The sequence below is a fragment of the Prunus avium genome, chromosome 4, assembly GCF_965620075.1.
Source record: "Prunus avium chromosome 4, drPruAviu1.hap1.1, whole genome shotgun sequence".
NCBI classification, from domain to species: domain Eukaryota; kingdom Viridiplantae; phylum Streptophyta; class Magnoliopsida; order Rosales; family Rosaceae; genus Prunus; species Prunus avium.
Genome location: NC_142287.1, coordinates 33,823,487 through 33,850,779, shown reverse-complemented (window position 1 = coordinate 33,850,779; position 27,293 = coordinate 33,823,487). Strand labels below are relative to the sequence as shown.

Genomic DNA, 27,293 nt, shown 5'->3' with positions numbered 1-27,293 from the left:
AAGCTGATTTTCACTACACTTATAGATCATTTGGAGAGTGCCAGAACAGCTATCCTTGTCCAGAAGGTAACAATATATCTTTTAGATTCAAAATATGATTATAAGGTACATACTTTAGTTACCCAACTGGAGTTTGCTTTTTAATTAGGCTTTTTATCACAAATAGTCCCTGAGGTTGGTGAAATTATCGTCTTTCGTCCTTAATGTTTTTTTGTGACACTAACGGTCCTTAAGGTTACCCTCCGCACATCAAAATGGTCCTTGCCGTTAACTTCCGTCAAATTTTCTGTTAAAATGCTGACGTGGTACATACATGGGCCACACATCCAATAATATAGAGTCATGTGGCATTAAATAATATATTTTAAAAAAATTAAATTTTTTAAGAAAAAATAAGAAGATTAAAACTTAAATTTTTTATTTTTATTTTAAAAATGAAGTTGTTTCTCGCCTCCTACCTCTATCCTCCTTCCAACCTGCCAACCCACCTCCCTCACCCCTCCCTCTTCTCTCTCTCTCTCTCTCTCTCTCCTCAGATTCGTTGGTGATGGTTGATAGGATTTTTAGTACCTGCGCAAATAGGGTTAAAATCACTTAAAATACTTGCAAGAATACAAGGATATTGTAGTATAGATGCTCATGCAAGGTCGTTGTCCCCAAAGATTGTTTGACTAATTTGTAATTAAACTAACTCTTAATTAATAACTAAAATAGATTTCATCAAAGATGTGAAATTTATGAATTTGAAAAGATTAACTTGACAATAAAAGAAATCTGAAAGTTGGGAGGTAATAATAGCAGAGAATAAAAACGTTTTTAAAATTAACAATATAGAGAGAAACTAGGGTTTAGCCGTCGCCGTCACAATCCTATGCAATTCTATCAGTTACTTATGAATTTCCACATATTTGCTTTGAAGGTTAGGTTTTCCTAATGTATATTCTCCTTGTGATGTTCAAGCAAAAACGTATATCTAACATGCAATCCGTCTGTGATGTTCAGATCAAATATAAACATGCAAGACTCATTAAGCTTTGTGAAAACCCTTTGAAAAACCATGCAACCCTTAAGAGCGTGATGTTCGCCTTAAGTGAACTTACAACTACTAATCACAAGAAGCCCTCCTCAATTTCAGGGTGATGTTCCAACAGAAATTGCATCAAATTACTTGTCTAAATATCCTAATGGTGATCAGTCGTTAAAATAGATAGATAGTTTTAATCGCAGTGATTAATAATTCAAAGCAAGCATGCATCCATTCATAAGCAAATTAATAAAATTACATATTCATGCTAAGGTTTATGGCCTCGCCCTAGCAAAAGGAATTAGTTACGCATACTCATAACTAAAATCCAAGAAAATATCATTCGAATGAATAAGAATAAAAACACCTGGAAGTAGAAGCTCTTCAAAAACCCTAGCCAAAGTCGCATTCAAAAGCCAAAAGAGAGATCCCTAAAATTCTCTGAAACATAACTTAAATACCTCCTAAAACCTAGTTGCCCAATCTTCACAAGGAAACTAGGTTAAAATAAAATAATACTAGGAAATCAAATCCAAATTGGACTAGGAGAATCTGCCAACAATCTGCCCAGCCACGTTTTGGGCTCAAATCTCCTCCGAATCTGCCCCAAAATAGCTTGTTTTAAAGATAAAAACGTTCTGAACACTTCTCCAGAAGGCCACGAACCCATCTGAGGTCATCTTGGGCTCCAAAAACGCAATAAAGGCCCAAACCGTCACTATTCCAGCACCCCGCATTGCTCCTTTATTTAGATTATTATAAATAAACCCAATCCTAGACATGTATTTATAAAAAAACTCACACACTATTTAAACATAGAAACACACCCAAAATCAACAGTTGTATATTTTTTGGGTGTGTTTATAAATGGGTTTTGAGTGTGTGTAATGATGGGTTTTGGGTGTGTTTATAAAATGTTTTGGGTGTTGGGTTTTTTTATAATTTCAGCCCTCATTTTGGGTGTTTTAGTGAAACTCCCATATTTTATTGCCAGAAAATAACCGCTTGGTAGAAAAGTCTGGAATTTTGATACGATCAAGCTAAATGACTCACGAATCGTCCTCCAACTGGAATTACTCCAAAATTCGTCCATTTGATTATGTTTTGCTCCGGAGGAAGTCGAAAGCCCTATATTGGAAATATAATTCAAAGTATCAAAATTCTTCCAAAATATTAACCAAAATATACTAAGAATGAGGTTAAATATATAATATAAAATATGCCCATCAATGGTCAGGCAAGCAAAGAACTGGGTCGGAATCTGGGTGGGTAAATGGATCTGATGCAAGGGCATAGTTGGTTTCGATAGTTGGGGAAGGCATGGGGGTCCAAATCTGGAATGGGTATGATGGGCAAAGGGTTTAGTTGGTCTGAAGGGGTGGAGGAAGTGGCTGTGAATCTATGGTGGTTGGATTTTTTTTTTCTTTTTTAGTCAGAGCTGCTGAGAGAGATGAAGCTTTTGTGATTACAGTGTACATGCTTTAAAATTTGAAATTGTGTTGGTTTCTTCTTGTTGTTTTTTTTTTAATTGAGTGAGAAGAGGGAGAGATTTGTTAGTGGGCATGGAAAAACAGAGGGAGTGGGAGAGGGGGGGAGAGAGAGAGAGAGGAGAGGGAGAAATGGTAGAGGGGGTAGACGCAGGGGAGGGCGGAGGGCCAGAAGGGGATGGCTGAAGGTTTTTTGTTTTTAAATTTAAGTTTTAATCTTTTTTTAAAATGTAATTTTATTTTAAATATATTATTTAATACCATGTGGCTCTATATTATTGGATGTGTGGCCCATGTATATGCCACATCAGCATTTTAACAGAAAAATTGATGAAAATTGACGGCATGGACCATTTTGATGTGTGGAGGATAACCTTAAGGACCATTAGTGTCACAAAAAAACATTAAGGACGAAAGGCAATAATTTCGTCAACCTCATGGACCATTTGTGATAAAAAGCCTCTTAATTATTCAATTCCGTGCAGATTTTGTAGAAGAACTCAGTTAATTTAAGATTTCATATGACCTGATGGAAAACTGTTGATAAGACTATTTCAATTTCATTTATGCACTCAAATACTTGCTTTACTCTGATTATTACAATTCATGTGATGCTGTTTCTTGGTTGTTACTGAATAGATCGGTACTCATTACATATAAATTGTGGTGGAAAGGCAACCCCCATTGGACGAATTAACTTTGAAGGGGATCCAGAACCAGGAGGTGCAGCAAAGTTTGTTCCTGTGAGACCTATCTGGGATGTCAGTACTACTGGACATTTCTGGGATGTTACCAACCCCACCTCGAGTGACTACATAGCAAAAAATGCATCCACACTTGGAATGAACAACTCTGAGTTGTACACAAGTGCACGCCTATCTCCTCTTTCTCTCACGTATTATGCACGCTGTTTCGGAAATGGAAACTATACTGTGAGACTTCACTTTTCGGAGATAATAATCCGAGGCAATAGATCTTTTTACAGTCTTGGAAGACGGATGTTTGATATCTATATTCAGGTAGCCAATCCCATTGTTTATGCACTGTCTATGCTAAGTGAGATGATTTCTGATTGATAAGTTTGTTTCAGGAGAAACTGGTGTGGAAGGATTTTGACATTGAAAAGGAAGCACAAGGGGTTGATAAGGAAGTCATTAGGTATTTTAATGCAGTTGAGGTTAAGAACAAAACTTTAGAGATCCGATTTCATTGGTCCGGGAAAGGGACAACAACTTCTCCAAAGAAAGGAACATATGGTCCTCTTATATCAGCTATCTCTCTAGAGTCTGGTATATTCTGAGTTGCAAACTTTAGTTCTCTCTCTCCCGTACACACGCGCACACAATTCAAAAGTTTGTTTAAAGTTATGTTGAATAAGTACCCAGGTGTAGAGTTTGTTTACTAGAAAACGAATACCAATTTATCATAGAATGGAAGCTTATGTCATTATTGTAACCTTTTTTTTTTGCTTTTCATTTTCTATAATTTTGTAGAGTTCACGCCTCCTCATGATAAGAAAAGCAAGGTACCTATTGTGGTGGGAGCTTCAGTTGGAGCTTCGGTTTTGTGCCTCATTTTCTTGATTTTAGGCATTCTTTGGTGGAAAGGCTGTCTGGATAGCAAGACATCGAGGGAAAAAGGTGCTATTAAGCTACTGTGAAAGTTTCACGTAGTACATTGTTCTCATTATTCTTTCAAATGCCACGTAACTGGGAAAATACACTCTCAGAAACTAAGTTCAAAAGAAGTGTTGTAAATACGTAAGACATTGTTAATATCCTAACCTTGCTCTTTGGACAGCTCTTAGAGAACTGGATCTGCAAACTGGATTTTTCACCTTCAGGCAAATTAAAGCTGCCACTAACAACTTTGATCTTAAAAACAAAATTGGGGAAGGCGGTTTTGGGTCTGTCTACAAGGTACCATATAACTAATTTCCTTACTTCTAGGTCTATACTTATCATGCTTGAAAACTACTAAACTGTATTTATTTCAGGGTATATTATTGGATGGTACTATAATTGCAGTTAAGCAACTATCATCCAAATCAAAGCAAGGAAATCGGGAATTTGTGACTGAAATAGGCATGATTTCTGGTTTACGACATCCAAATCTTGTTAGATTGTATGGATGCTGTATTGAATCAAACCAGTTATTCTTGGTATATGAATACATGGAAAACAACAGCCTTGCACGTGCTTTGTTCGGTAAGCTTATCAAGTCCAGTGACAAAAAACTGAAATGGTGTATTAAGAAACAAAAATGAGATCATTGATTGGGAATCCATGTTTGTGGCAGTTCCGGAGGAAAGTCCTTTAAAATTGGACTGGCCTACAAGGCAGAAAATATGCATAGGCATAGCAAGAGGTCTGGCTTTTTTGCATGAGGAATCAGCACTGAAGATTGTACATAGAGACATTAAAACTACAAATATATTACTAGACCGAGACCTTAACTCCAAGATCTCGGACTTCGGGTTGGCCAAGCTTGACGAAGAGGAGAACACCCACATTAGCACTAGAGTTGCTGGAACTATGTAAGCTATACTGTTTTTTTTCTCTGAACTGCATTTCAGAGCCTAGTTTTGTTTATGAACTTTTCTCCACCCAGCTAAGGAAAACAATCGTTTTTTGTGTGCAGAGGATATATGGCGCCAGAATATGCACTATGGGGTTATTTGACCTACAAAGCAGATGTCTACAGCTTTGGTGTTGTTACGTTGGAAATTGTTGCTGGAAAGAACAACATGAAATATCGACCAAATGAGAACTTTGTATGCCTTGTGGATTGGGTAAGATGGATCTTAATTCAAAGTCCTTCCAATTTGGCCATCCTTCTTTGCTTCTATGAGTTGCTTTTCCATTTTCAAATCTCTTTTCTCTGCTAAATTTCAGGCTCTTGTTTTACAACAAAAAGGGGAATTATTGGAGCTGGTGGATCCAAGATTGGGGTCCGATGTGAGTGAGGAAGAGGCCATTAGGATGATTAAAGTTGCTCTCTTATGCATCAATGCAGCACCAGCGCTTAGGCCTACCATGTCTGCAGTAGTGAGTATGCTTGAAGGGCGTACGGCTGTTCATGAATTGTTCACGGATCCAGGTACTTACGGTGATGAACTGAGGCTAACAGCCTTGACAAACCAGTTTGATCACAATTCATCACAGAATCCAAGTGAAACTCAGAGACTTATTCCTTCATCATCAGATGCACCATGGATTGGTTCTTCTGCTACAACTACGTCTTCTGATCTCTATAAAATCAATCCAAGTACTTACGGTGATGAACTGAGGCTAACAGCCTTGACAAACCAGTTTGATCACAATTCATCACAGAATCCAAGTGAAACTCAGAGCCTTATTCCTTCATCATCAGATGCACCATGGATTGGTTCTTCTGCTACTACTACGTCTTCTGATCTCTATAAAATCAATCCCAGTACTAGTTCTTGCTAATGTAAATGCTAGGCCTCAAGATTTCACGTTGCTAATAGCATATCCTAGAGTGGTTTATGAGCTCTTAAACATTATTTTCTTACAAGTCAGTTTTTAAAGGCAAATTCTACCCATGAACTCTTCACAATAAACATTTCTTCGCGCTTAACTATGCAAATGCTCGTGTAATGATAAACTAACTAGTAGTAGTACATATCTTTTCGAATAAAAATAATGGGTTTTTGCAAATACATAAAGACTATCTCTATGTGACAAAGCTGAGCAAAGTGGGGAAAAAAGGCATGAATTTTTAAGTGATTCGAAGCCCTTCAACTTTCACGTACGATACAATTGTCAAGATCAATCTGTCGATTCCACTTGGCATGGCATGCATCGGTTTCAGTTCTAAGGAATTAGATCTGGGAGAGGAAAGTTTGAACACCTCAAACTCGAAGCGAGAGCTTTTGGGTCAATTCCGACTTTTGCATGTGTTTGGGATTTGGAAATTGCAATGGTTCCGGTTGAATTGTTTGACCCGAACAATGATTTTGACTTTTTTATTTTCTACTTAAATAACAATAAATTGATAAGGTTTGCCATGCACAATTGACCTCTCTTGTCCGTTTTATTATTATTTGTTTTGTTTGATTTCTTATTACGAGATCAGAAATCTTCCCCGGACCATATACGTTTAAGCTTAGTCAGTTTATTATTTTTATGATATGGTGTAATCTCCTTTATTTATTTATTTATTTATAATAGAAGACTAGCCTCTCTACATGCGCTTCCGCGCCTGCGTGAGGCTTTTTAAAAGAAAAAATTAAATTTATTTTAGAATTAAAAAAGATAATGGGTAGTTGTGTTCTATAAAAAAAGGATCCATTATCTGATTTTTCTTTTAATTTTAAATTTTTTTAATATGAAAAAGTGTAAATTTACCATATTATCCTCACTTAATTAATAATTTCAATTCTTAATGTTTGTATTAACTAAGGGTATTTTCTGGTATTTTGAATGTTTCACCATTCTCTACCTTTTGCTTTATATATATAGATGCATGTTGCAGAAGAAAATTGTAAATGATACCATGATATTCAAAAGTTTTATATCTGAATACTCTTGTCATTTAGTAATTGTTGCTTTCATATTCTCTCACTTATATCTTTATTTTAATCCATTATTCCAGATTCAACTTGTTTACATGCTAATTGTGGTGGAAATGACGTCACCATCAAAGAAAATAAAGGAAACATTGTGTATGAAGGACAAGGAGGAGTTGAAGGTGGCGCTGCAGAGTAATCCTTTAATGGTGATTATTTTTGGGGATTTAGTAGCACTGGAGACTTCATGGATGACAATGATTTCCAAAATACACGTTACGCTGTATCTCTGGCACGCATATCCCCAATTTCTGTAGGCTGGTGTGAGGGACAACTTCGTATAATACTGAAGTTTTGAAATGACGTCACCATCAAAGAAAATAAAGGAAACATTGTATATGAAGGAGACGGAGGAGTTGAAGGTGGCGCTGCAGAGTATTCCTTTAATGGTGATTATTTTTGGGGATTTAGTAGCACTGGAGACTTCATGGATGACAATGATTTCCAAAATACACGTTACTCTGTATCTCTGGCATCTTCAAATCTCTCTGATTTATACACGACAGCACGCATATCCCCAATTTCAATCACATATTTCCATTATTGCTTAGAAAATGGTGACTATACTGTAAGTCTTCACTTTGCGGAGATACAGTTTACAAATGACCAAACATATACAGTCTTCACTTGGCAGACGCGTATTTGATATCTATGTTCAGGTAATTAGTCACTTTGTTAAAAATGTATGTTATGAAGTTGCAAATAGGTGTAATGTGAAGCGCTATGTCTCAGGAAGAAGTATTGCGAAGGGATTTCAATATTGAAGATGAGGCAAAGATGGCTGAAAAGCCTGTAATACTAGAACACAATGTCAGTGTAACAAATAATATCTTAGAGATCCGATTCTATTTTGCTGGTAAAGGGACAACAAGAATCCCTGACAGAGGAGTCTATGGTCCCCTTATCTCTGCTATTTCTGTGAAATCTGGTGAGTTATTTGGATGCGATCTTCTTCTTTACCTTATTGTAAAGCACTCAGAATAAAGTATGCTTGGGATAAAGCTTGGATCACAATTTTTTTCTGTTTTTAACATCTGTTTCTCAGCCCGGGCCATACTTGGTTTGGCTCAGACAGAGTTTTAAGACCTAACATTAGACACAACATGGGAACCTAGTTCAGGAAGCAGGCTAGTTTAGGAACTGGTGGTATGATGAACCTATGTATTATGCATCTGCTACTTTTTCTTTTCCCTTAGTGCTAATTAGGATATTTTGTTTTTCTACCGACATAGAGTCCAATTTTAGTGGTAGTTTGTGCTGAAGTTTTAATTCTGTAACTTATCTGCGGCAAGAGCAAAGCTCTTTTATGAGCGTTCCTATGAATGGAATGGATTTAATGTATGTAAAAAATGACTTTGCTTTTAATCCTGATATGAAGGGTTTCTAATAAAGGCTCAAATGCACACTTCCCAACCTCTTTTACAATTTTGTTTATCCAATTTGGAAAATTTATGTTCACTTCAGCCTTTGAAAACAACGTGTTCCTGGACAAGAGTTTCTTGTCCTTTTTTCCTTTTATGTTATTCCAGTTAGTTAATTGATTTGTTCTTTTGAGCAGATTCCAAAGATTGCTCAAATGGTGAAAGCAAGGGAACTGCTCACATTGTTGCTGGAGCAGTAGGAGGAGCATTTGGCCTAGTGTTTGTTATATTAGGAATCCTTTGGTGGAAAGGATACATGCCAGGCAAAAGGGGGAGAAAGAAAGGTGCTTCATCATATCGAAATGTGTCATTCTCAGATTCATTGGTTCCTACTGATAGTTTTCACAAGTATATGAAATGAAGGAAAAAAAATTAACAATTCCACTCTTTGATTGCTCAAGCAATGATGAATAACACTCATACTCTTCTGATGCCTCCTTGGACAGATAGAGAAGGACTTGATGGGCAGACAGGGACTTTTACCTTAAAACAATTAAAAGCTGCCACTAATGACTTCGATTCTGCTAACAAAATCGGAGAAGGTGGTTTTGGTCCTGTGTACAAGGTACTTTAGCTATCTGTACGTTGAATCTTTTCCCTTTTTTTTTTTTTTTTTTTAAGATTTCCCTGTTTTACGTTTACATACATAGTTCTGAACATGGGTTGGGATGCAGGGTCAATTGCCTGATGCTACAGTGATAGCCGTTAAGCAGCTTTCATCTAAGTCAAGGCAGGGAAATCGTGAATTCTTAAATGAGATGGGCATGATTTCTTGTTTCCAGCACCCAAATCTTGTGAAGCTTCATGGATGTTGTATTGATGGAGGTCAGCTATTGCTGGTCTATGAGTACATGGAACACAATAACCTTGCACGAGCATTGTTTGGTGAGTATGATGTCAATTACTCAATTGTATAAGTGCGGAAACCAATTAAGATGTAACTGATCATGTTCTAAAGTGTATAAGTTGGTTTTTATCCTTTTCTTTATTTATATCCTTGGATGGGTTATACTGATTTCTAGGTTTCTTCTTTCATACTCCCTGAGTACTACTTGCGTTCCGTTTTGTTTTTGAATTTCTTTCACACAATTTATTTATAGTTGAAAAGAAAGTCTGAGCGAGCAGTATTTTCTTTGACAAACTTTTGTAGGTCGAGAAAATCATCTTAAACTGGACTGGCCAACAAGGCGTAATATTTGTATTGGGATAGCAAGAGGACTAGCTTTTCTCCATGAAGAATCTGTACTTAAAATTGTTCACCGAGACATCAAAGCTACTAATGTGCTGCTTGATCGGGACTTGAACCCTAAAATATCCGACTTTGGATTAGCAAAGCTTGATGAAGAGGAGAAGACGCACATGAGCACCCGAGTTGCTGGGACCATGTCAGTTTCCACTTTCCATGTCCTTGTTTACACTGGCTTGTTGATATACTTGCAACAAAGTCTAGCTAAATTGGTGATTTTTTTTTCTGGTTGAATAACAAGATTTTGGGATCTTGATTTGCAGAGGATACATGGCACCAGAATATGCATTATGGGGTCACCTGACGTACAAAGCAGATGTTTACAGTTTTGGAGTAGTGGCCTTGGAAATTATTAGTGGGAAGAACAACAATAACTATATCCCAAGTGATGACTGGGTTTGCCTTTTAGATTGGGTACTCTTACCATTCCCTCTTGCTCTTTGATCCATTTTTACATCCATCTTGTCACATCTGGTTGTTCTCATTGTTACTAGTTCAGTGAGAAACTACAATAGACATTTGCAGGCTTGTCATTTGCAACAAACCGGAAACTTGTTGGAGCTAGTTGATGAGAAGTTAGGGTCTGAGTTTGACCAAAAAGAAGCAGAGATCATGGTTAAAGTGGCTCTGATTTGTACAAATGCCTCTGCATCACTTAGGCCTAGCATGTCCGAGGTGGTGAGCATGCTTGAAGGACAAATCCCTGTTCCTGACGTGATCCCAGAACCAAGTACCTATAGAGAAGATTTGAGGTTTAAGGCCATGAGAGACCTCCACCGGCAGAGGCAAGATCATAGTTTAAGTATCAGTGGAACACAGCATTCAACTACGGTCCACGCATTCGAGTCTACCTCTACGTCCGGCCTTGAATTCTCTGAAATCAATCCAGACTCAACACCCTCTTGACAGTTGTGGACATTAGCTGTGTCCATATGCAGATTAGCAAATATGTTGTAGTTTGTAGTCTTCGGAAACGCATATGCAGATTAGCTGTGTCCATATTTTCTTTTCTGTACATATTTTGTTCAATTTTCTATTAGCTTTATTCGTTCCATGTTTGTCTCTGCAAACAACAATAATAACAATATCAATATTATTCAATTGAAGATTCAATTTAATTAGTTCACTCGTTTTCCTCACCAAAGACTGAATAATTTCTGCTGTAAATTTCTACAAATTAATAGAAACGTTGAAACTGTAACTGCAATATTTTGAAATTTTATTTCAGCCGACGACAATATATTACATAAAGTAATAGACCAAGTTTTTTTTATTTATTACTAATATTAAAATCGTTGTATCTGGAAATGTAGAGCCTTTTTGGTGTGGACAGAAATGTAGGGCTGTCGGTGCAGCTGGAAATGTAGAGCCTTTTCAACACACCCCTCATGTGGGACCACCACATAGTGAGCCACACGTGGTGCCAAGTCCACATCAAAATCAAACATTCAAGCCCAACATATGAGACTTATATTTTTCAACACGCCCTCTCATGTGGGACCACCACATAGTGGGCCACACGTGGTGCCAAGTCCACATCAAAGTCAAACATTCAAGCCTATGAGATTTATATTTTTCAACACGCCCCCTCATGTGAGACCACCACATAGTTGGCCATACGTGGGGCCAAGTCCACATCAGAGTCAAACATTCAAGCCCAACATATGAGACTTATATTTTTCAACACGCCCTCTCATGTGGGACCACCACATAGTGGGCCACACGTGGTGCCAAGTCCACATCAGAGTCAAACATTCAAGCCCAACATTTGAACATCACGTATTGAGTAAGGGATAATGGTAAACATTCAAGCCCAACATGTGAACACCACATATTGGGTAAGGGGAAATGATAAAGGCCCAATATTTCAGGCCTAATCATTCAACCCACTCTGATACCATGTTAAATTCAGAGAGACGGGCAGCGGTGGACAATATATTACATAAAGTAATAGACCAAGCTTCTTTCAATTTTTTTACTAACATTAAAAACGTTGCGTCTGGAAATGTAGAGCTTTTTTTGTGGACAGAAATGTAGAGCTTTTTTTGTAGACAAATGTAGAGCTGTCGGTGCATTAACTGCACTAACCTTATGAATTAATATACGCAATATTGTCGGGTCTTTATACAATTGACCACTCATTATTTTCCTGGTGAATTTTCAAAAGATAAAGGTTTGTCATGCAGGACCGGAGCTTTTAACTTTTTTGTAATGTGGATAGCATTGCTATCTCCGATCAATATATAATGCAATTATATAGCTAGTTGCTAGTTGACACCTGCCATCAAAAGTCTTATTGATTAATAAGTCTATAAGGGGTCCCTTCATTAATATGAACTGACCTGAGGCTGAGACATTGAATATTCTAGTCATGGGTGATGTGGATGCAGCAAGTAAGGTTGAAGCCTTTTACATCAAGCATTAATACTAATATCGACTTTAGTGGGCTGGCTCGGACCGGTTAAGATGAGCTTTGAAGTATTGGATTGGATTGGCTTGAACTAGTTGTTTGGTTAAAGATAGGAGCTTGAGAAAAATTGCATTTTTATGTTTGGTCTATCTTAAGTGCGCTTGTGGGAATGCAATTCTGCACTTGTGAGTATGGACTCCCATGGAGGGAAAATTTCACACTCTTGGCTTTATTTGAGAATTTTTCCCCCACATGAGAAAGCATGTGATGCAACATTTTAGGACTAACTTACCTGTTATAATTCTCTAATACCACTTTTGACCTTTAGAAAAACATTTTGTATTTCTTTTTTTTTAACCTACGATTTTCAGTCTCAAACGGTTCTTTTTTGTTGGCGATCTTAGTCCAGAGGTTACACATATGCAACTTTATTTGCTTGCTTCTTGGTCTATCATAGTTGCTATGACTTTGTGTTTTTTTGTTGTTGCTTTTTTATCCGCAACCAAGAGGATCCTCAATGGCTTGGAAGTAGACAAATAAAATGCAATAGTGTTCGCTCCATTGAAGAGAAGCAAAGTAACGACACTCAAAATGTTTACTTACAAATGGATCTTCATATGCAGGTCAGGAGAACTCCAATCCCCTGAAAATAATCAAGCATACACTACCATCTATGTTGGCAATCTCTTCCATGAGGTTACTCAAGGTTAATGATTAGGAATAGTTTCTTTTTTTGGCGACTGCTAAATGATTAAGAATAAATTTTAATTAAAAAAAATTAAAGGGGTGTATTCAATTCGGATTTTAATAGATTGTTTTGAAGCTTAAAAGTTTAGTGATATTCAATTACGTTTTTTAAGTAATGAATTAAAGTCCAGTAGTATTCAATCGGGAATCTTAAGTAATGAATTAAAATCTGGTGGTATTCAATTACTTATCAATTTTGAGGTATTTCATTAAATGTTGTATTGTATGAGACTTTTGAGTGGGTGATACAAATACGAAACCCCATAAAAAAATCTCACCCTCCTAGTCCTGATTCTCACGCTCTTTGATTTCACTGAAGGGTGGGGTACTCATTGCCTATAAATAGGTAATGGTTTGTGTGCATTGTACAAGCCTGAGTAAGAAAAAGAGCGAGGATGAGATAAAGAGAAAGAAAGAGAAATTCCAAGAGAGTTTTCTTACCATTGTAGTGCATCAAGGATAAATGGCAAGAGCAGTTAATTGTATTGCTCCAAAAACCATCATGAACCTTATTATGCTCATTTCGGTTCTCTGCTTATGCACGAAATCAGTCGAAGTTGAAGCACAAGCTTCGCGTCTGCCTGCTGCAGAAGGTAACTTACTAATCTTCTTGTTTAAGTTTGTATATATTGGTAATACTAATATCCATGCATTCACTCAAGCCTCACTTCAATCAAGTTTAAGCGGCAGTATGCAACTGTTTTGATTTTTTCACTAAAAAATTAATCAAACCAAACCACAATTAGTTTCTTGTGGTTTGTTTTGACCTTTTTGAAACCCTCTAAACTACATCAAACCAACCTCTTTTTTTATATTTTATTATTATTATTATTATTTTACACTTAGTATTATTCGTTATCATCCTTTACTAACACGTTTCATCTCATCCATTGATATCAACCGTTACAAAAATTAAAATACATAACCCATTTGAAACACTAAGAATTTCTTCATATTCAAAGGTTGTTTTCTCAACTATTGTTTAATTTACGACATGAAACTCTCTTTATAACGTGTTCAATTAGTTCGAGTAAAGGAACTAAGGAATAAGTAAAAGAATGAATATGCATGAGATCAATTACTACCATTCAATCAATCTAGTTTCTTTTTAGGTATTGGATTGTATCTTTTAATGTGAAATTCATACAAGTTTTATTCTTATATGTTAGTAAATGCAACAGAATTAAGGAATAATTCAAATACTCATCTGTTAATAGTAATCACTAGGAAAGTCAGATTTTAGAATAGGCTTTTTATCACAAAACGTTTTTGAGGTTCAAAAAACTATCAGATTGTGTCCCTTTATTTTTTTAAAAAAAAATTTTAATTTTAATTTTTGGTCGTTCGTGGTCCTCAAGTTTAATATGTGTGCTCACAAATAGTCATTCTGTCAAAAACTCTGTTGGTTTGTTGATGTGACATATATATGGAGCCCACATATCCAATAATATAGTGCCATATGTATTTAAAATACAATATATATGTTAAAAATAATTTAAATTTTAAAATACAACTTTTCTTTTGGTTTTTTCATTTTTTATTTTTATGATTTTTAAATTTTAAATTATTTAAAAAATATATATTGTATTTTAAATACACGTAGCACTATATTATTAGATATGTGTACTCCACATATATGCCACATCAGCTAACTAACGGAGTTTTTGATGGAACCTGAAGGCATGGACTATTTGTGAGCACGCATATTAACCTTGAGGACCACGAATGACAAAAAAAAAAAAAAAAAAAAAGACTCAATTTGATAGTTTTGTGAACCTCAAGGATGTTTTGCGATATAAAGCCTTTTAAAATAATCAAGGGGTTTCACGTACCAAAAAAAGATTCGAAAAACTTTTCATGGCCCCGACCAAAAAAATCCTAAAAAGGGAAATGAAAAACTTGTCATAGTCAAAGAAAGCAAAAACACCTCCCTCGACGATAATGTAATCGAATCGGCCAACTAGGTTCGAAGTCAGACAGACATAACAACAAACACACACCCATCAAAAGTCATTGGCTCATAAGGCTCAGAGGGACCCTTCATTAAAAACAGAGACTGAGACTGAGATTGAGCCAAGAAAGAATAAGGATAATACAGATATCAGGGAATTGATATATTACATCAGGGATTGATATGGCAAGATTTCATTTTGATGTTTCAAAAGCCACCATGGACCTTGTCATTTTGGTAGCCATGTTGGTCCTCTGCTTCTGCATATCCACAGTCAAAGTTGAACCACAATCTCTTCTTCTTCTTCTGAATGTTTTTTCAAGTTGGTATTGCTGATACTCAAAATCTATGCACTAAAGCCTCAGCTTTTGTTTTTGTTTTGAAAAAAATGAAGCCTGGGGTATTTTTTTGAGTTGTGTTGAACAGCAGAGAACAGAGTGCTCAATGCAAAAGTTGGTCTATTTGATTGGGAATTGGTAGAACATTTTAGCCTTTCTAGTGTTACTGTGTTAGAGCACTCCCAGTTCAATGAATTAGAACCCATATATGATTTTACATGTTGGTTAGATTAGATATAAACTTACAAAAAAGATTTTAAAAAAGAAAGAACTTGTTTTCATCCTAATTTATATTGATTTAAAAGCATAAATAAAGGTTACAAATTTTTAATCGAAAATGAAATGAAAGAAGCTAAAGAGTTGGACCTGAATTTTCTTTCATCATTACAAGTGGAAATGGATATGAAATTCAATGATTGAGAGAGAGATAGAGCATGATCTGTATCTTCTAGAGAAGTTTACTAGGTTAGAATGGTGGGTGGCAGAAGGCCCAAGCCCAATCACTATTAGTATTTTGGCATCAACATTAATTTGGGCCAATATCAGGCTCAATCACTCTACTTTTCTTTAAAAAATGAAAAATAAACTCGGCTGATGCATAAAAAACACAGAAAATGGAAAAATAAAAAGATTCATGATTTGATTTGTTTGCGCAGTTGAAGCACTAAAAGAAATAGCAACACAAGTGGGAAAAAAAGACTGGAACTTCAGCATAGATCCATGCAGCAATGATACAAATTGGGCTACCCCAAAATCTGCTGACTTGCCTTTATACAACAACACTCTCATATGCAACTGCTCCAACACTGATGGTTTCTGCCATGTTGTCAGCATGTACGTCAACTGAAAGCTTTTATTTGTACTCATCTTCTGTTTGTTTATTTATTGGTTTAACTATCTTATGTAGCATTTCAATCCATTTTTCATTATTGTTCTATGGAGAAGATTCAGAATGAACTCTTTATGTTATCTTATGATCTCTGACATTTTTGTGATACAGTTTTCTTAAAGGGCAAGATCTTGCTGGTGTAGTTCCACCATCGGCTGCAAAGTTACTCTACCTAACAAGAGTGTAAGGGAAACATTTTTAGTTGTAAATTTTTATTTTTTTATATTTTTAATAGCATCTATCATCTGAAAACGTTTCTTATATCATTTCCACAAATGGTAATGTTATTACTAATATCTTCTACTCTTGTTTACAGAGATTTTACCAGGAACTACCTTACTGGTACTATACCGCGTGAATGGGCTTCTACAAAGTTGGAATATCTGTAAAGGATTTCTGAACTTCATGCAAGGTTAGCCAATAACAGCTTATATTAACTGAACTGACAAAATGTGTACACTGTGCAGGTCCATTACTGTGAACAATTTATCAGGACCAATCCCTGGCTACTTGGGAAACATAAGCACCCTAATATATATGTATGCTCTGGCTCTATCTCTCTTTACCACCTCATATTATTTGTCAAAATCAATTTTAAATTTCATTTGATTTTAGCCTAGTGTGATGATGGAGAATCTGTTTTCAGGAGCTTGGAGAATAACAACTTTTCTGGAACTGTTCCTCCTGAGCTTGGGAAATTGGTTAACTTGAACAATCTGTAAGCCTCTTTTCTTTTTTCTTTTTTTTCCTTTCACCCTCAGTTTTCTTTTGTTTAATTCTTGATTTTTAAATATGAAATAAGTTGAATATGCAAGTACCAGTTGATAAGTTGGCATTGGTATCTGCAGCATTCTTAGTGCAAACAATCTCACAGGAGAGTTGCCACTGGCTCTTACTAATCTGACTAAGTTAACAGAACTGTAAGTGTTTGTACCCTTAACATTGCTTTACTTCTAATTACTTTATAAATTTGGCATGTTAAGAAATCTTCAACTTTATGCTATTCAATCTTTCTCTTTATGCAGTAGGATTAGCAGTAACAACTTCACCGGAAGAATACCTGATTTTATTCAAAGCTGGAAGCAACTTCAGAAATTGTAAGTGATTTTTCTATCCCATATTGTAAATTGTTAGGATATAGAAATTTTCTGGTGTAACATCTATTCGTTTTGAATTCTGTTGTTGACAGAGAGATCCAAGCTAGTGGTCTCCAAGGGCCCATTCCGTCTAGCATTTCTGCCTTGAGTAATTTAACAGAACTGTGAGTTCTGCATTCAATCCTAAGTTGCATTAACACTAAAGAACCTAAATCTGCATTTACAAGTTAATTACAACTTCCTATAACAGGGATTCTTTTTAACAATGGTTCATGATGGGATTAAATGCAGAAGGATCAGTGACATAAATGGAACGGGTTCAGAATTTCCACCCTTGAGTAGTATGACAGGCATGGGAAGTTTGTAAGCATTGAAAATGTTCTCTTTTTTTATTTATAATTTTAGACTAGTCGTCGACGCTTAGCTGAACTTGTGCTAATAGATAGTTATGTTGCAGAATGCTGAGGAGCTGTAACTTAACTGGACGCATCCCCCCTTATATATCAGCAATGACAACATTGAAAATATTGTAATACTACATTTTTTTTTTGTTCAATTGTACAGAATACAATTATTTAATTTTATTTATTTATTTATCACAATTTGGTTAACACAACTCTAGCTATTTTCTTGCAGGGATCTCAGTTTCAACAGATTGGAAGGAGACATTCCTGATTTAGCGGCTCTGACAAACTTGCAGTACTTGTAAGAAATGTAAATTTCATGCAGGTTGTGTTTTCATGATGCATAGGGCCTCCTCTGAATATATCATATTTACCTATATTAAATTACATACCGCATGCATAAATTTAGATGGAGAACAGCATAAATTCCTAGTTATTTCATGTATAGTCAATATCTTCATCCATGTAACTGGCCTTTTGAAACAGTAACGATATACTTTAACTGAATGTGACTATGTAATTGCTTTCTGAATAGGTATCTAACAAGCAACTTGCTCACTGGATCTATTCCAAACTGGATCAAGGGCAGAGATAGTCATTAGTATGTTTTCCATCCTATATCAGATTTGCTTGGGTTTTATTTTCCATTCAATCCTGCAGGAATATATTCTTCTAAGTCATCATAATATTTTTCACACACACACACACAGATATATTTAGAATTATGAGAACTTCTACTTTGAGTGGAGTTTAATCTCATGACCTCTTTAGAGGTCCGATGCACATTCTGTTTCTGATGGAGTCTTACATTTTTACTATATCTGTGTGCAGCCAGATAGATGTTTCTTACAATAATTTTTATCAGAGCTCTGAGCCAGCTTCTTGTAGAGAAACCCTGTAAGCAGTCTTCTTTTCAGTTGGCATACTGCACAGTTTGATGTCTTCACTCGCCTAATTTTCCTTTGAACCTAACTGATTTCGCATGTATCAGGAACTTGTTCAAAAGCTTTTCTGCACGAGACAACTCGTAAGCTTCTAACTTATTAATCTTCAATGATGAAGCATTTTTTTCTTTCATTCTGTCAACTTCAAATTTACATAAGCTGATTTTCACTACACTTCTAGATTATTTGGAGAGTGCCTGAGCAGCTATCCTTGTCCAAAAGGTAACAATATATCTTTTAGATTCAAAATATGATTATAAGGTACATACTTTAGTACCCAACTGGAGTTTGCTTTTTAATTATTTAATTTCGTGCGGATTTTGTAGAAGAACTCAGTTAATTTAAGATTTCATATGACCTGATGGAAAACTGTTGATAAGACTATTTCAATTTCATTTATCTACTCAAATACTTGCTTTAATCTGATTACAATTCATGTGATGTTGTTTCTTGGTTGTTACTGAATAGATCAGTACTCATTACATATAAATTGTGGTGGAAAGGCAACCACCATTGGACGAATTAACTTTGAAGGGGATCCAGACCTAGGAGGTGCAGCAAAATTTGTTCCTTCGAGAACTATCTGGGGAATCAGTACTACTGGACATTTCTGGGATGTTAACCTCACCTCTAATGACTACATAGCAAATAATGCATCCACACTTGGAATGAACAACTCTGAATTGTACACAAGTGCACGCCTATCTCCTCTTTCTCTCACGTATTATGCACGCTGTTTCGGAAATGGAAACTATACTGTGAGACTTCACTTCTCGGAGATAATAATCCGAGGCAATAGATCTTTTTACAGTCTTGGAAGACGGATGTTTGATGTCTATATTCAGGTAGCCAATCCCATTGTTTATGCACTGTCTATGGTAAGTGAGATGATTTCTGATTGATAAAGTTTGTTACAGGAGAAACTGGTGTGGAAGGATTTTGACATTGAAAAGGAAGCACAAGGGGTTGATAAGGAAGTCATTAAGGAACTTAAAGCAGTTGAGGTTAAGAACAAAACTTTAGAGATCCGATTTCATTGGTCTGGGAAAGGGACAACAGCTTCTCCAAAGAGAGGAACATATGGTCCTCTTATATCAGCTATCTCTCTAGAGTCTGGTATCTTCTGAGTTGCAAACTTTAGTTCTCTCTCTCCCGTACACACGCGCACACAATTCAAAAGTTTGTTTAAAGTTATGTGGAATAAGTACCCAGGTGTAGAGTTTGTTTACTAGAAAACGAATACCAATTTATCATAGAACGGAAGCTTATGTCATTGTAACCTTTTTTTTTGCTTTTCATTTTCTATAATTTTGTAGAGTTCACGCCTCCTCATGATAAGAAAAGCAAGGTACCTATTGTGGTGGGAGCTTCAGTTGGAGCTTCGGTTTTGTGCCTCATTTTCTTGATTTTAGGCATTCTTTGGTGGAAAGGCAGTCTGGATAGCAAGACATCAAGGGAAAAAGGTGCTATTAAGCTACTGTGAAAGTTTCACGTAGTACATTGTTCTCATTATTCTTTCAAATGCCACGTAACTGGGAAAGTACACTCTCAGACACTAAGTTCAAAAGAACTGTTGTAAATACGTAAGACATTGTTAACATCCTAACCTTGCTCTTTGGACAGCTCTTAGAGAACTGGATCTGCAAACTGGATTTTTCACCTTCAGGCAAATTAAAGCTGCCACTAACAACTTTGATCTTAAAAACAAAATTGGGGAAGGCGGTTTTGGGTCTGTCTACAAGGTACTGTACAACCCCATCCCTTTATTTTTTTCCTCTATTCTTGGATTAATTATCTATGTTTCTTACTTATAGGCCTATACTTTATTATAACTGAAAATTAATAAAGTATTTTTTTATGCAGGGTATATTGTTGGATGGTACTATAATCGCAGTTAAGCAACTATCTTCAAAATCAAAGCAAGGAAACCGTGAGTTTGTCAATGAAATAGGCATGATTTCTGGTTTACAACATCCGAATCTTGTTAGATTGTATGGGTGCTGCATTGAAGCAAATCAACTACTGTTGGTATATGAATACATGGAAAACAATAGCCTTGCACGTGCTTTGTTTGGTAAGCTTATCAAGTCTAGGAACAAACACTGAAATGGTGTTTTAAGAAGTATTGTTCTAATAAACAATCCATTAACTGGGAATCTATGTTGGTTGCAGGTCCAGAGGAAGGTCCATTAAAATTGGACTGGCCTACAAGGCAGAAAATATGCTTGGGCATAGCAAGAGGTTTGGCTTTTTTGCATGAGGAGTCTACACTGAAGGTTGTGCATAGAGACATCAAAACTACGAATATATTACTGGACCATGACCTTAGCCCTAAGATCTCAGACTTTGGTTTGGCCAAGCTTGATGAAGAGGAGAACACCCACATTAGCACCAGAGTTGCTGGAACTATGTAAGCTTCCGAGTCTATTTGATCACAAAAGTGTTGAATGTGAGGTCAATTTTTTATTGGTTTCTGCAGAGGATACATGGCGCCTGAATATGCACTATGGGGTTATTTAACCTACAAAGCAGATGTCTACAGCTTTGGTGTCGTTGCATTGGAAATTGTTGCTGGAAAGAACAACATGAAATATCGACCAAATGAGAATTTTGTATGCCTTGTGGATTGGGTAAGTGGATCTTCATTTTAAATTCCTTCAGTACATGCAACTAAATTCACAGTTTTGTGGCCATTGTTACTTGAAAGACTTCTCCACTCAAATTTGGTCATCCTTATATGAGTTTGGTTTCTCTGTTTTTTCAGGCCCTTGTTTTGCAACAAAAAGGGAATTTAATGGACCTGGTAGATCCAAGGTTTGGGTCCAATTTCAGTAAGGAAGAGGCAATTAGAATGGTTAAAGTGGCTCTGCTATGCACCAATCCTGCACCAGCCCTTAGGCCTGCTATGTCTGCAGTAGTGAGTATGCTTGAAGGGAAGACTGCTGTTCATGAACTGATTATGAATCCAAGTATTTATGGTGATGAAATAAGGTTAACAGCTCTGAGAAACCAGTTTGATCAGATTGCACAAGAGAGCTCAACTGGAACTCAGAGCCTCATTCGTTCATCGGATGCAACGTGGATTGGTTCTTCTGCTACTGCTACTTCTTCAGATCTCTACAAAATCAATCCTAGTTCTTAGTAAATGTATACCTTTTGTTGCCCATCACGCACAAGCCCTTGTATAAAGATGCATTCACTTCACTTTCCAATACCAAAAACTTCAATTACCTCTTACTTCATTTAGGGCCAGTTTGCTAACCATTTCAGTTTTCAGTTTTTATTTTTCAATTTTCAATTTTCAGTTTTCATTTTTCATTTTTCATTTTTCATAAACTGAAAACTGAAAACTTGTTTGGTAACTAATTTTAATTTTCAAAAAAAGTGAAAAGTGAAAACTAAACACAAGATGTTTGGTAACTGATTTCAATTTTCAGTTTTTATTTTTATGTGAAACTTGGAAATGGAAGCTTTTAGGGTCCAATTGTGAATTTGATATCATAGAATGTAAGTGCCTGTTACAAGGAGTTCGTAGTATTTTTCGGTGAGTTTTTATGAATTATGATGATTTTTTTGGTGAATTTTGGAGATGGAGTTTCTCAGGCTTGGATTGAGTCTGTAGCCAAACGCAAGAATAGAGCGACCAAGTCCAAGTCGGGAGGTCCCAGCTACCAAATTTTGAAAATTTGAGTGCATTTTATGTGTCATGATGTAAAATTAATGAATGAAATAGGAGTGCAAAAAAAAAAAAAAGGAAAATAAAAATTGAAAACGCTTTCAAGTTGTTTTAAAAAATATGGGTGATTTTGAAAACTAGATTTCACTTTTTTGAAAACTGAAAACGAAATCTGTTACCAAACATGTTTTTAGTTTTTCAGTTTTCCAAAAAAGTGAAAATGAAAACTGAAAACTAAAAATGAAAATGAAAAAAGTGAAATCTGTTACCCACCATGTCTACGGGACAAGATTTCTTTCTTAATTTTATTATTCTTTTTGTATTGAATATTCACTAGGGACTTTTATTAGAGTCCCATCATTATTTTGCTATTGGATTCTACAAATTATTCTACAAGGAAATTTTACAATTGAATCGATAATCGACTATCCCCTCCAACATTTCAAGTTATTATGGATGACCCAAATTATTTCATAATTATTTCATTCTTATTTATTTCTAATTTTTATTATTATTTTCTTATATATGTATATTTGGATGATTGAAGAGAAATGCATGCAAGTTTTCTCCAACATATATCTTTTGAGTAATAGGCCTTTTCAAGTTTTCTTTGTAGCTATATGTATTTACTAGCCCCTGCCTATTATCTGATTTTGTTTTTAATTTTAATTTTTTTTAATATGAAAAAATATAAATTTACCATATTATCCTCATTTAATTAATAATTTCAATTCTTAATGTTTGAATTAACCAATAGCATTTTCTGGTATTTTGAATGTTTCACAATTCTCTATCCTTTGCTTTATATATATAGATATAGATAATATGAAAAAATAAAGGAAACATTGCGTATGAAGGAGACGGAGGAGTTGAAGGTGGCGCTGCAGAGTATTTCTTAAATGGTGATTATTTTTGGGGATTTAGTAGCACTGGAGACTTCATGGATGACAATGATTTCCAAAATACACGTTACTCTGTATCTCTGGCATCTTCAAATCTCTCTGATTTATACACAACAGCACGCATATCCCCAATTTCAATCACATATTTCCATTATTGCTTAGAAAATGGGGACTATACTGTAAGTCTTCACTTTGCGGAGATACAGTCTTCACTTGGCAGACGCGTATTTGATATCTATGTTCAGGTAATTAGTCACTTTGTTAAAAATGTATGTTATGAAGTTGCAAATAGGTGTAATGTGAAGCGCTATGTCTCAGGAAGAAGTAATACTAGAACATAATGTCAGTGTAACAAATATTGAAGATGAGGCAAAGATGGCTCAAAAGCCTGTAAAACTAGAACATAATGTCAGTGTAACAAATAATATCTTAGAGATCCGATTCTATTTTGCTGGTAAAGGGACAACAAGAATCCCTGACAGAGGAGTCTATGGTCCCCTTATCTCTGCTATTTCTGTGAAATCTGGTGAGTTATTTGGATGCGATCTTCTTCTTTACCTTATTGTAAAGCACTCATAATAAGGTATGCTTGGGATAAAGCTTGGATCACAATTTTTTCTGTTTTCAACATCTGTTTCTGTTTTCAACATTGGTTTGGCTCAGACAGAGTTTTGAGGCCTAACATTAGACACAACATGGGAACCTAGTTCAGGAAGCAGGCTAGTTTAGGAACTGGTGGTATGATGATGGTACCTCTGTATTATGCATCTGCTGCTTTTTCTTTTCCCTTAATGCTAATTAGGATATTTTATTTTTCTACTGACATAGAGTCCGATTTTAGTGGTTGTGCTAAAGTTTTAATTCTGTAACTTATCTGCGGCAAGAGCAAAGCTATTTTATGAGAGTTCCTATGAATGGAATGGATTTAATGTATGTAAAAAATGACTTTGCTTTTAGTCCTGACATGAAGGGTTTCTAATAAAGGCTCAAATGCACACTTCCCAACCTCTTTTACAATTTTGTTTATCCAATTTGGAAAATTTATGTTCACTTCAGCCTTTGAAAACAACGTGTTCCTGGACAAGAGTTTCTTGTCCTTTTTTCCTTTTATGTTATTCCAGTTAGTTAATTGATTTTGTACTTTTGTAGGTCGAGAAAATCATCTTAAACTGGACTGGCCAACAAGGCGTAATATATGTATTGGGATAGCAAGAGGACTAGCTTTTCTCCATGAAGAATCTGTACTTAAAATTGTTCACCGAGACATCAAAGCTACTAATGTGCTGCTTGATCGGGACTTGAACCCCAAAATATCTGACTTTGGATTAGCAAAGCTTGATGAAGAGGAGAAGACGCACATGAGCACCCGAGTTGCTGGGACCATGTCAGTTTCCACTTTCCATGTCCTTGTTTACACTGACTTGTTGATATACTTGCAACAAAGTCTAGCTAAATTGGTGATCTTTTTTTTTTTTTGGGGTTGAATAACAAGATTTTGGGATCTTGATTTGCAGAGGATACATGGCACCAGAATATGCATTATGGGGTCACCTGACGTACAAAGCAGATGTTTGCCTTTTAGATTGGGTACTCTTACCATTCCCTCTTGCTCTTTGATCCATTTTTACATCCATCTTGTCACATCTGGTTGTTCTCATTGTTACTAATTCAGTGAGAACTACAATAAACATTTGCAGGCTTGTCATTTGCAACAAACTGGAAACTTGTTGGAGCTAGTTGATGAGAAGTTAGGGTCTGAGTTTGACCAAAAAGAAGCAGAGATCATGGTTAAAGTGGCTCTGATTTGTACAAATGCTTCTGCATCACTTAGGCCTAGCATGTCCGAGGTGGTGAGCATGCTTGAAGGACAAACCCCTGTTCCTGACGTGATCCCAGAACCAAGTACCTATAGAGAAGATTTGAGGTTTAAGGCCATGAGAGACCTCCACCGGCAGAGGCAAGATCATAGTTTAAGTATCAGTGGAACACAGCATTCAACTACGGTCCACACATTCGAGTCTACCTCTACGTCCGGCCTTGAATTCTCTGAAATCAATCCAGACTCAACACCCTCTTGACAGTTGTGGACTTTCTGGTTCTGTAGTAGCAAGTGTGTTGTAGTTTGTAGTCTTCGGAAACGCATATGCAGATTAGCTGTGTCCATATTTTGTTCAATTTTCTATTAGCTTTATTCGTTCCATGTTTGTCTCGGCAAACAAGAACAATAACAATATCAATATTATACAATTGAAGATTCAATTTAATTCGTTCACTCGTTTTCCTCACCAAAGACTGAATAATTTCTGCTGTAAATTTCTACAAATTAATAGAAACGCTGTAACTGCAATATTTTGAAATTTTATTTCAGCCGCCGACAATATATTACATAAAGTAATAGACCAAGCTTCTTTCCTTTTTTAACTAACATTAAAAACGTTGCGTCTGGAAATGTAGAGCTTTTTTTGTGGACAAAAATGTAGAGCTGTCGGTGCATTAACTGCACTAACCCTACGAATTAATTATACGTAATATTGTCGGGTCTTTATACAATTGTTCAGATACTGAATCATTGCTTGTGATCGGGTATTTATTATTTTAATTTATGGTTGTGAAAGTAGATGGGATATTGAATGTTGGTGTTGACATCAGACAAGCTTTTAACACAAGCAGGTTTTGAGTCGAGCCCTGAATAGAAGTTGAGGCCCTACAAACCAACACAACTAGAAACGTCTTTGTGTCAACAATTTGCTCACTCTGTATATATATATCATTTGTTATACATATGGAGTGCTGCTATTTCCACCCACCTGTCCTATTTTCTTACCCACTTTATCTTCTCACCTACTATGTAAAGTTGAAAAAATAAAATCCTACTTTTTCACTCACCATTATTCCTAAAATACCCTTTAATTATTAATTCAACCAAACACCATCAACTCCAAGTTAAAAAAACATAAAAATTTTAACCCAAAAAAAAAAAACACTCTTCATCTTCTTCATGTGTTTTCAACATCACGACCTTACCCTATCATATTAGAGCAACTCCAGCAGCAAGGGCAAGGGGAGGGCTAGGGGGGGCAAGCCCAAAAACTCGTTTCCAGCAACAAAACCCAGCCCGGGCAAGCTGTGGGACCCAGCGAACTGGGCTGGCCTGAGGGCAAGGCTGGCCCTAGGTCCAAAACTCGGGCAAGCTGACGTCAGCGCTACAGTATGCTACAGTGCAGCACTACAGTGTGCTACAGTACATCACTATAGTGCCGCACACAGTACTCTCTGCCACGTGGCTGCTGCTGGGCTCTCCGATTCGATTTTTTCCAGCAATCCAACGGCGACGATTTTGTGTGCAATAAAAAATTGAAAAAAAATCGAAAAAATGTTTTAAAAATTCCAAAAAAATACTGAATTTATTTTCTATAAATACCAACAAATACTCTTCACTTTTAAAAAAAATACCGAAAATCTTATCTGATATGAATAGTATTGACACGTAGGAACCCAAAAATCTTACCCGAAAATATTATCCAAAATAATTGTTTAAGTAAAAAAAGTTGTGAAAAAAACAAAAAAAATGAATAGTAGTTGCCATGGCAAGGGTTTGTTGCTGGAAACACACATAGCTAAAAAAGGCAAGGGCAGCCACTATTCACGTGAATAGTGTCAGCCCTAGCCCCCCCTTGCCATGGCAAGGGTTTGTTGCTGGAAATGCTCTTAATATTCTCATCAACCCCTTAGTAGTACTGGTGGCTTCACGACCGCGAGACCACCACCATAACAACATACGACCAACAAGACTACAATGGATTTTAATTGAAGTGATGTTATATGGAATAAGGACCCGCATGTGGGTTAATCCGACTAAATTTTTTTTAAAATGGAATAAAATTAAAGGACAATTTGGCCTCTATTATGAGAAATTATACAATACTACTGTAGTACCAGCTGGCATTGCTAATTGGTACTACGGTCCAATAAAATTCGGACACGTGTACAACTTAGACATATCAACAAAACCGTCGTTAGCATCAACGTTAACCAAACAGAGGTTATCAGACCCGAAAAAAAAAAACCACAGAGATTAATTACCAACCTTAAGACTCTCTGATGGCCTTGCCAAAAGCTTGAAGTCATCAGACGGTGGCTTTAGATCATAATTGCTTCAGTGCTTC

The 27,293-nt window shown here is 36.1% G+C and overlaps 2 protein-coding genes and 1 pseudogene across 5 annotated transcripts in view; all 3 read left to right on the top strand.

Moving 5' to 3' along the window:
* The window catches only part of LOC110746304 (putative LRR receptor-like serine/threonine-protein kinase At1g07650), a 68,179-nt gene extending 62,031 nt beyond the window's left edge, over positions 1–6,148 (top strand). For both annotated transcript variants that reach the window (XM_088251503.1, XM_088251504.1), the window contains exons 16-24: positions 26–66; positions 3,151–3,530; positions 3,602–3,800; positions 4,005–4,151; positions 4,312–4,430; positions 4,508–4,718; positions 4,810–5,047; positions 5,152–5,302; positions 5,406–6,148. In XM_088251503.1, coding sequence (XP_088107629.1) covers positions 26–66; positions 3,151–3,530; positions 3,602–3,800; positions 4,005–4,151; positions 4,312–4,430; positions 4,508–4,718; positions 4,810–5,047; positions 5,152–5,302; positions 5,406–5,963 — 2,044 coding nt within the window. In that variant the 3' untranslated portion in view covers positions 5,964–6,148. The remainder of the gene's footprint in view (positions 1–25; positions 67–3,150; positions 3,531–3,601; positions 3,801–4,004; positions 4,152–4,311; positions 4,431–4,507; positions 4,719–4,809; positions 5,048–5,151; positions 5,303–5,405) is intronic.
* A 1,194-nt stretch (positions 6,149–7,342) lies between these two features.
* Positions 7,343–25,314, top strand: LOC110756117 (putative LRR receptor-like serine/threonine-protein kinase RFK1; annotated as a pseudogene). The gene is made up of 8 exons (XR_015835074.1): positions 7,343–7,761; positions 7,835–8,030; positions 8,661–8,807; positions 8,970–9,088; positions 9,198–9,408; positions 9,674–9,908; positions 10,033–10,183; positions 24,825–25,314. The product of XR_015835074.1 is annotated as a putative LRR receptor-like serine/threonine-protein kinase RFK1 (transcript).
* Positions 13,300–22,018, top strand: LOC110756118 (putative leucine-rich repeat receptor-like serine/threonine-protein kinase At3g14840). 2 transcript variants are annotated; one of them, XM_088251508.1, is made up of 24 exons: positions 13,300–13,519; positions 15,872–16,049; positions 16,216–16,287; positions 16,421–16,489; positions 16,572–16,643; positions 16,751–16,822; positions 16,953–17,024; positions 17,130–17,201; positions 17,294–17,365; positions 17,493–17,564; positions 17,659–17,730; positions 17,838–17,906; positions 18,141–18,206; positions 18,437–18,502; positions 18,597–18,632; positions 18,731–18,771; positions 19,018–19,394; positions 19,467–19,665; positions 19,866–20,012; positions 20,173–20,291; positions 20,413–20,623; positions 20,722–20,959; positions 21,029–21,179; positions 21,314–22,018. In XM_088251508.1, exons 1-24 carry the CDS (start codon positions 13,390–13,392, stop codon positions 21,689–21,691), a joined length of 3,051 nt encoding a protein of 1,016 aa, XP_088107634.1. In that variant the 5' UTR covers positions 13,300–13,389; the 3' UTR covers positions 21,692–22,018. The 2 variants fall into 2 exon arrangements, with proteins under 2 accessions (XP_088107634.1, XP_088107635.1); XM_088251509.1 differs by lacking the exon at positions 13,300–13,519 and adding an exon at positions 14,744–15,199.
* Positions 25,315–27,293: the final 1,979 nt, after the last annotated feature.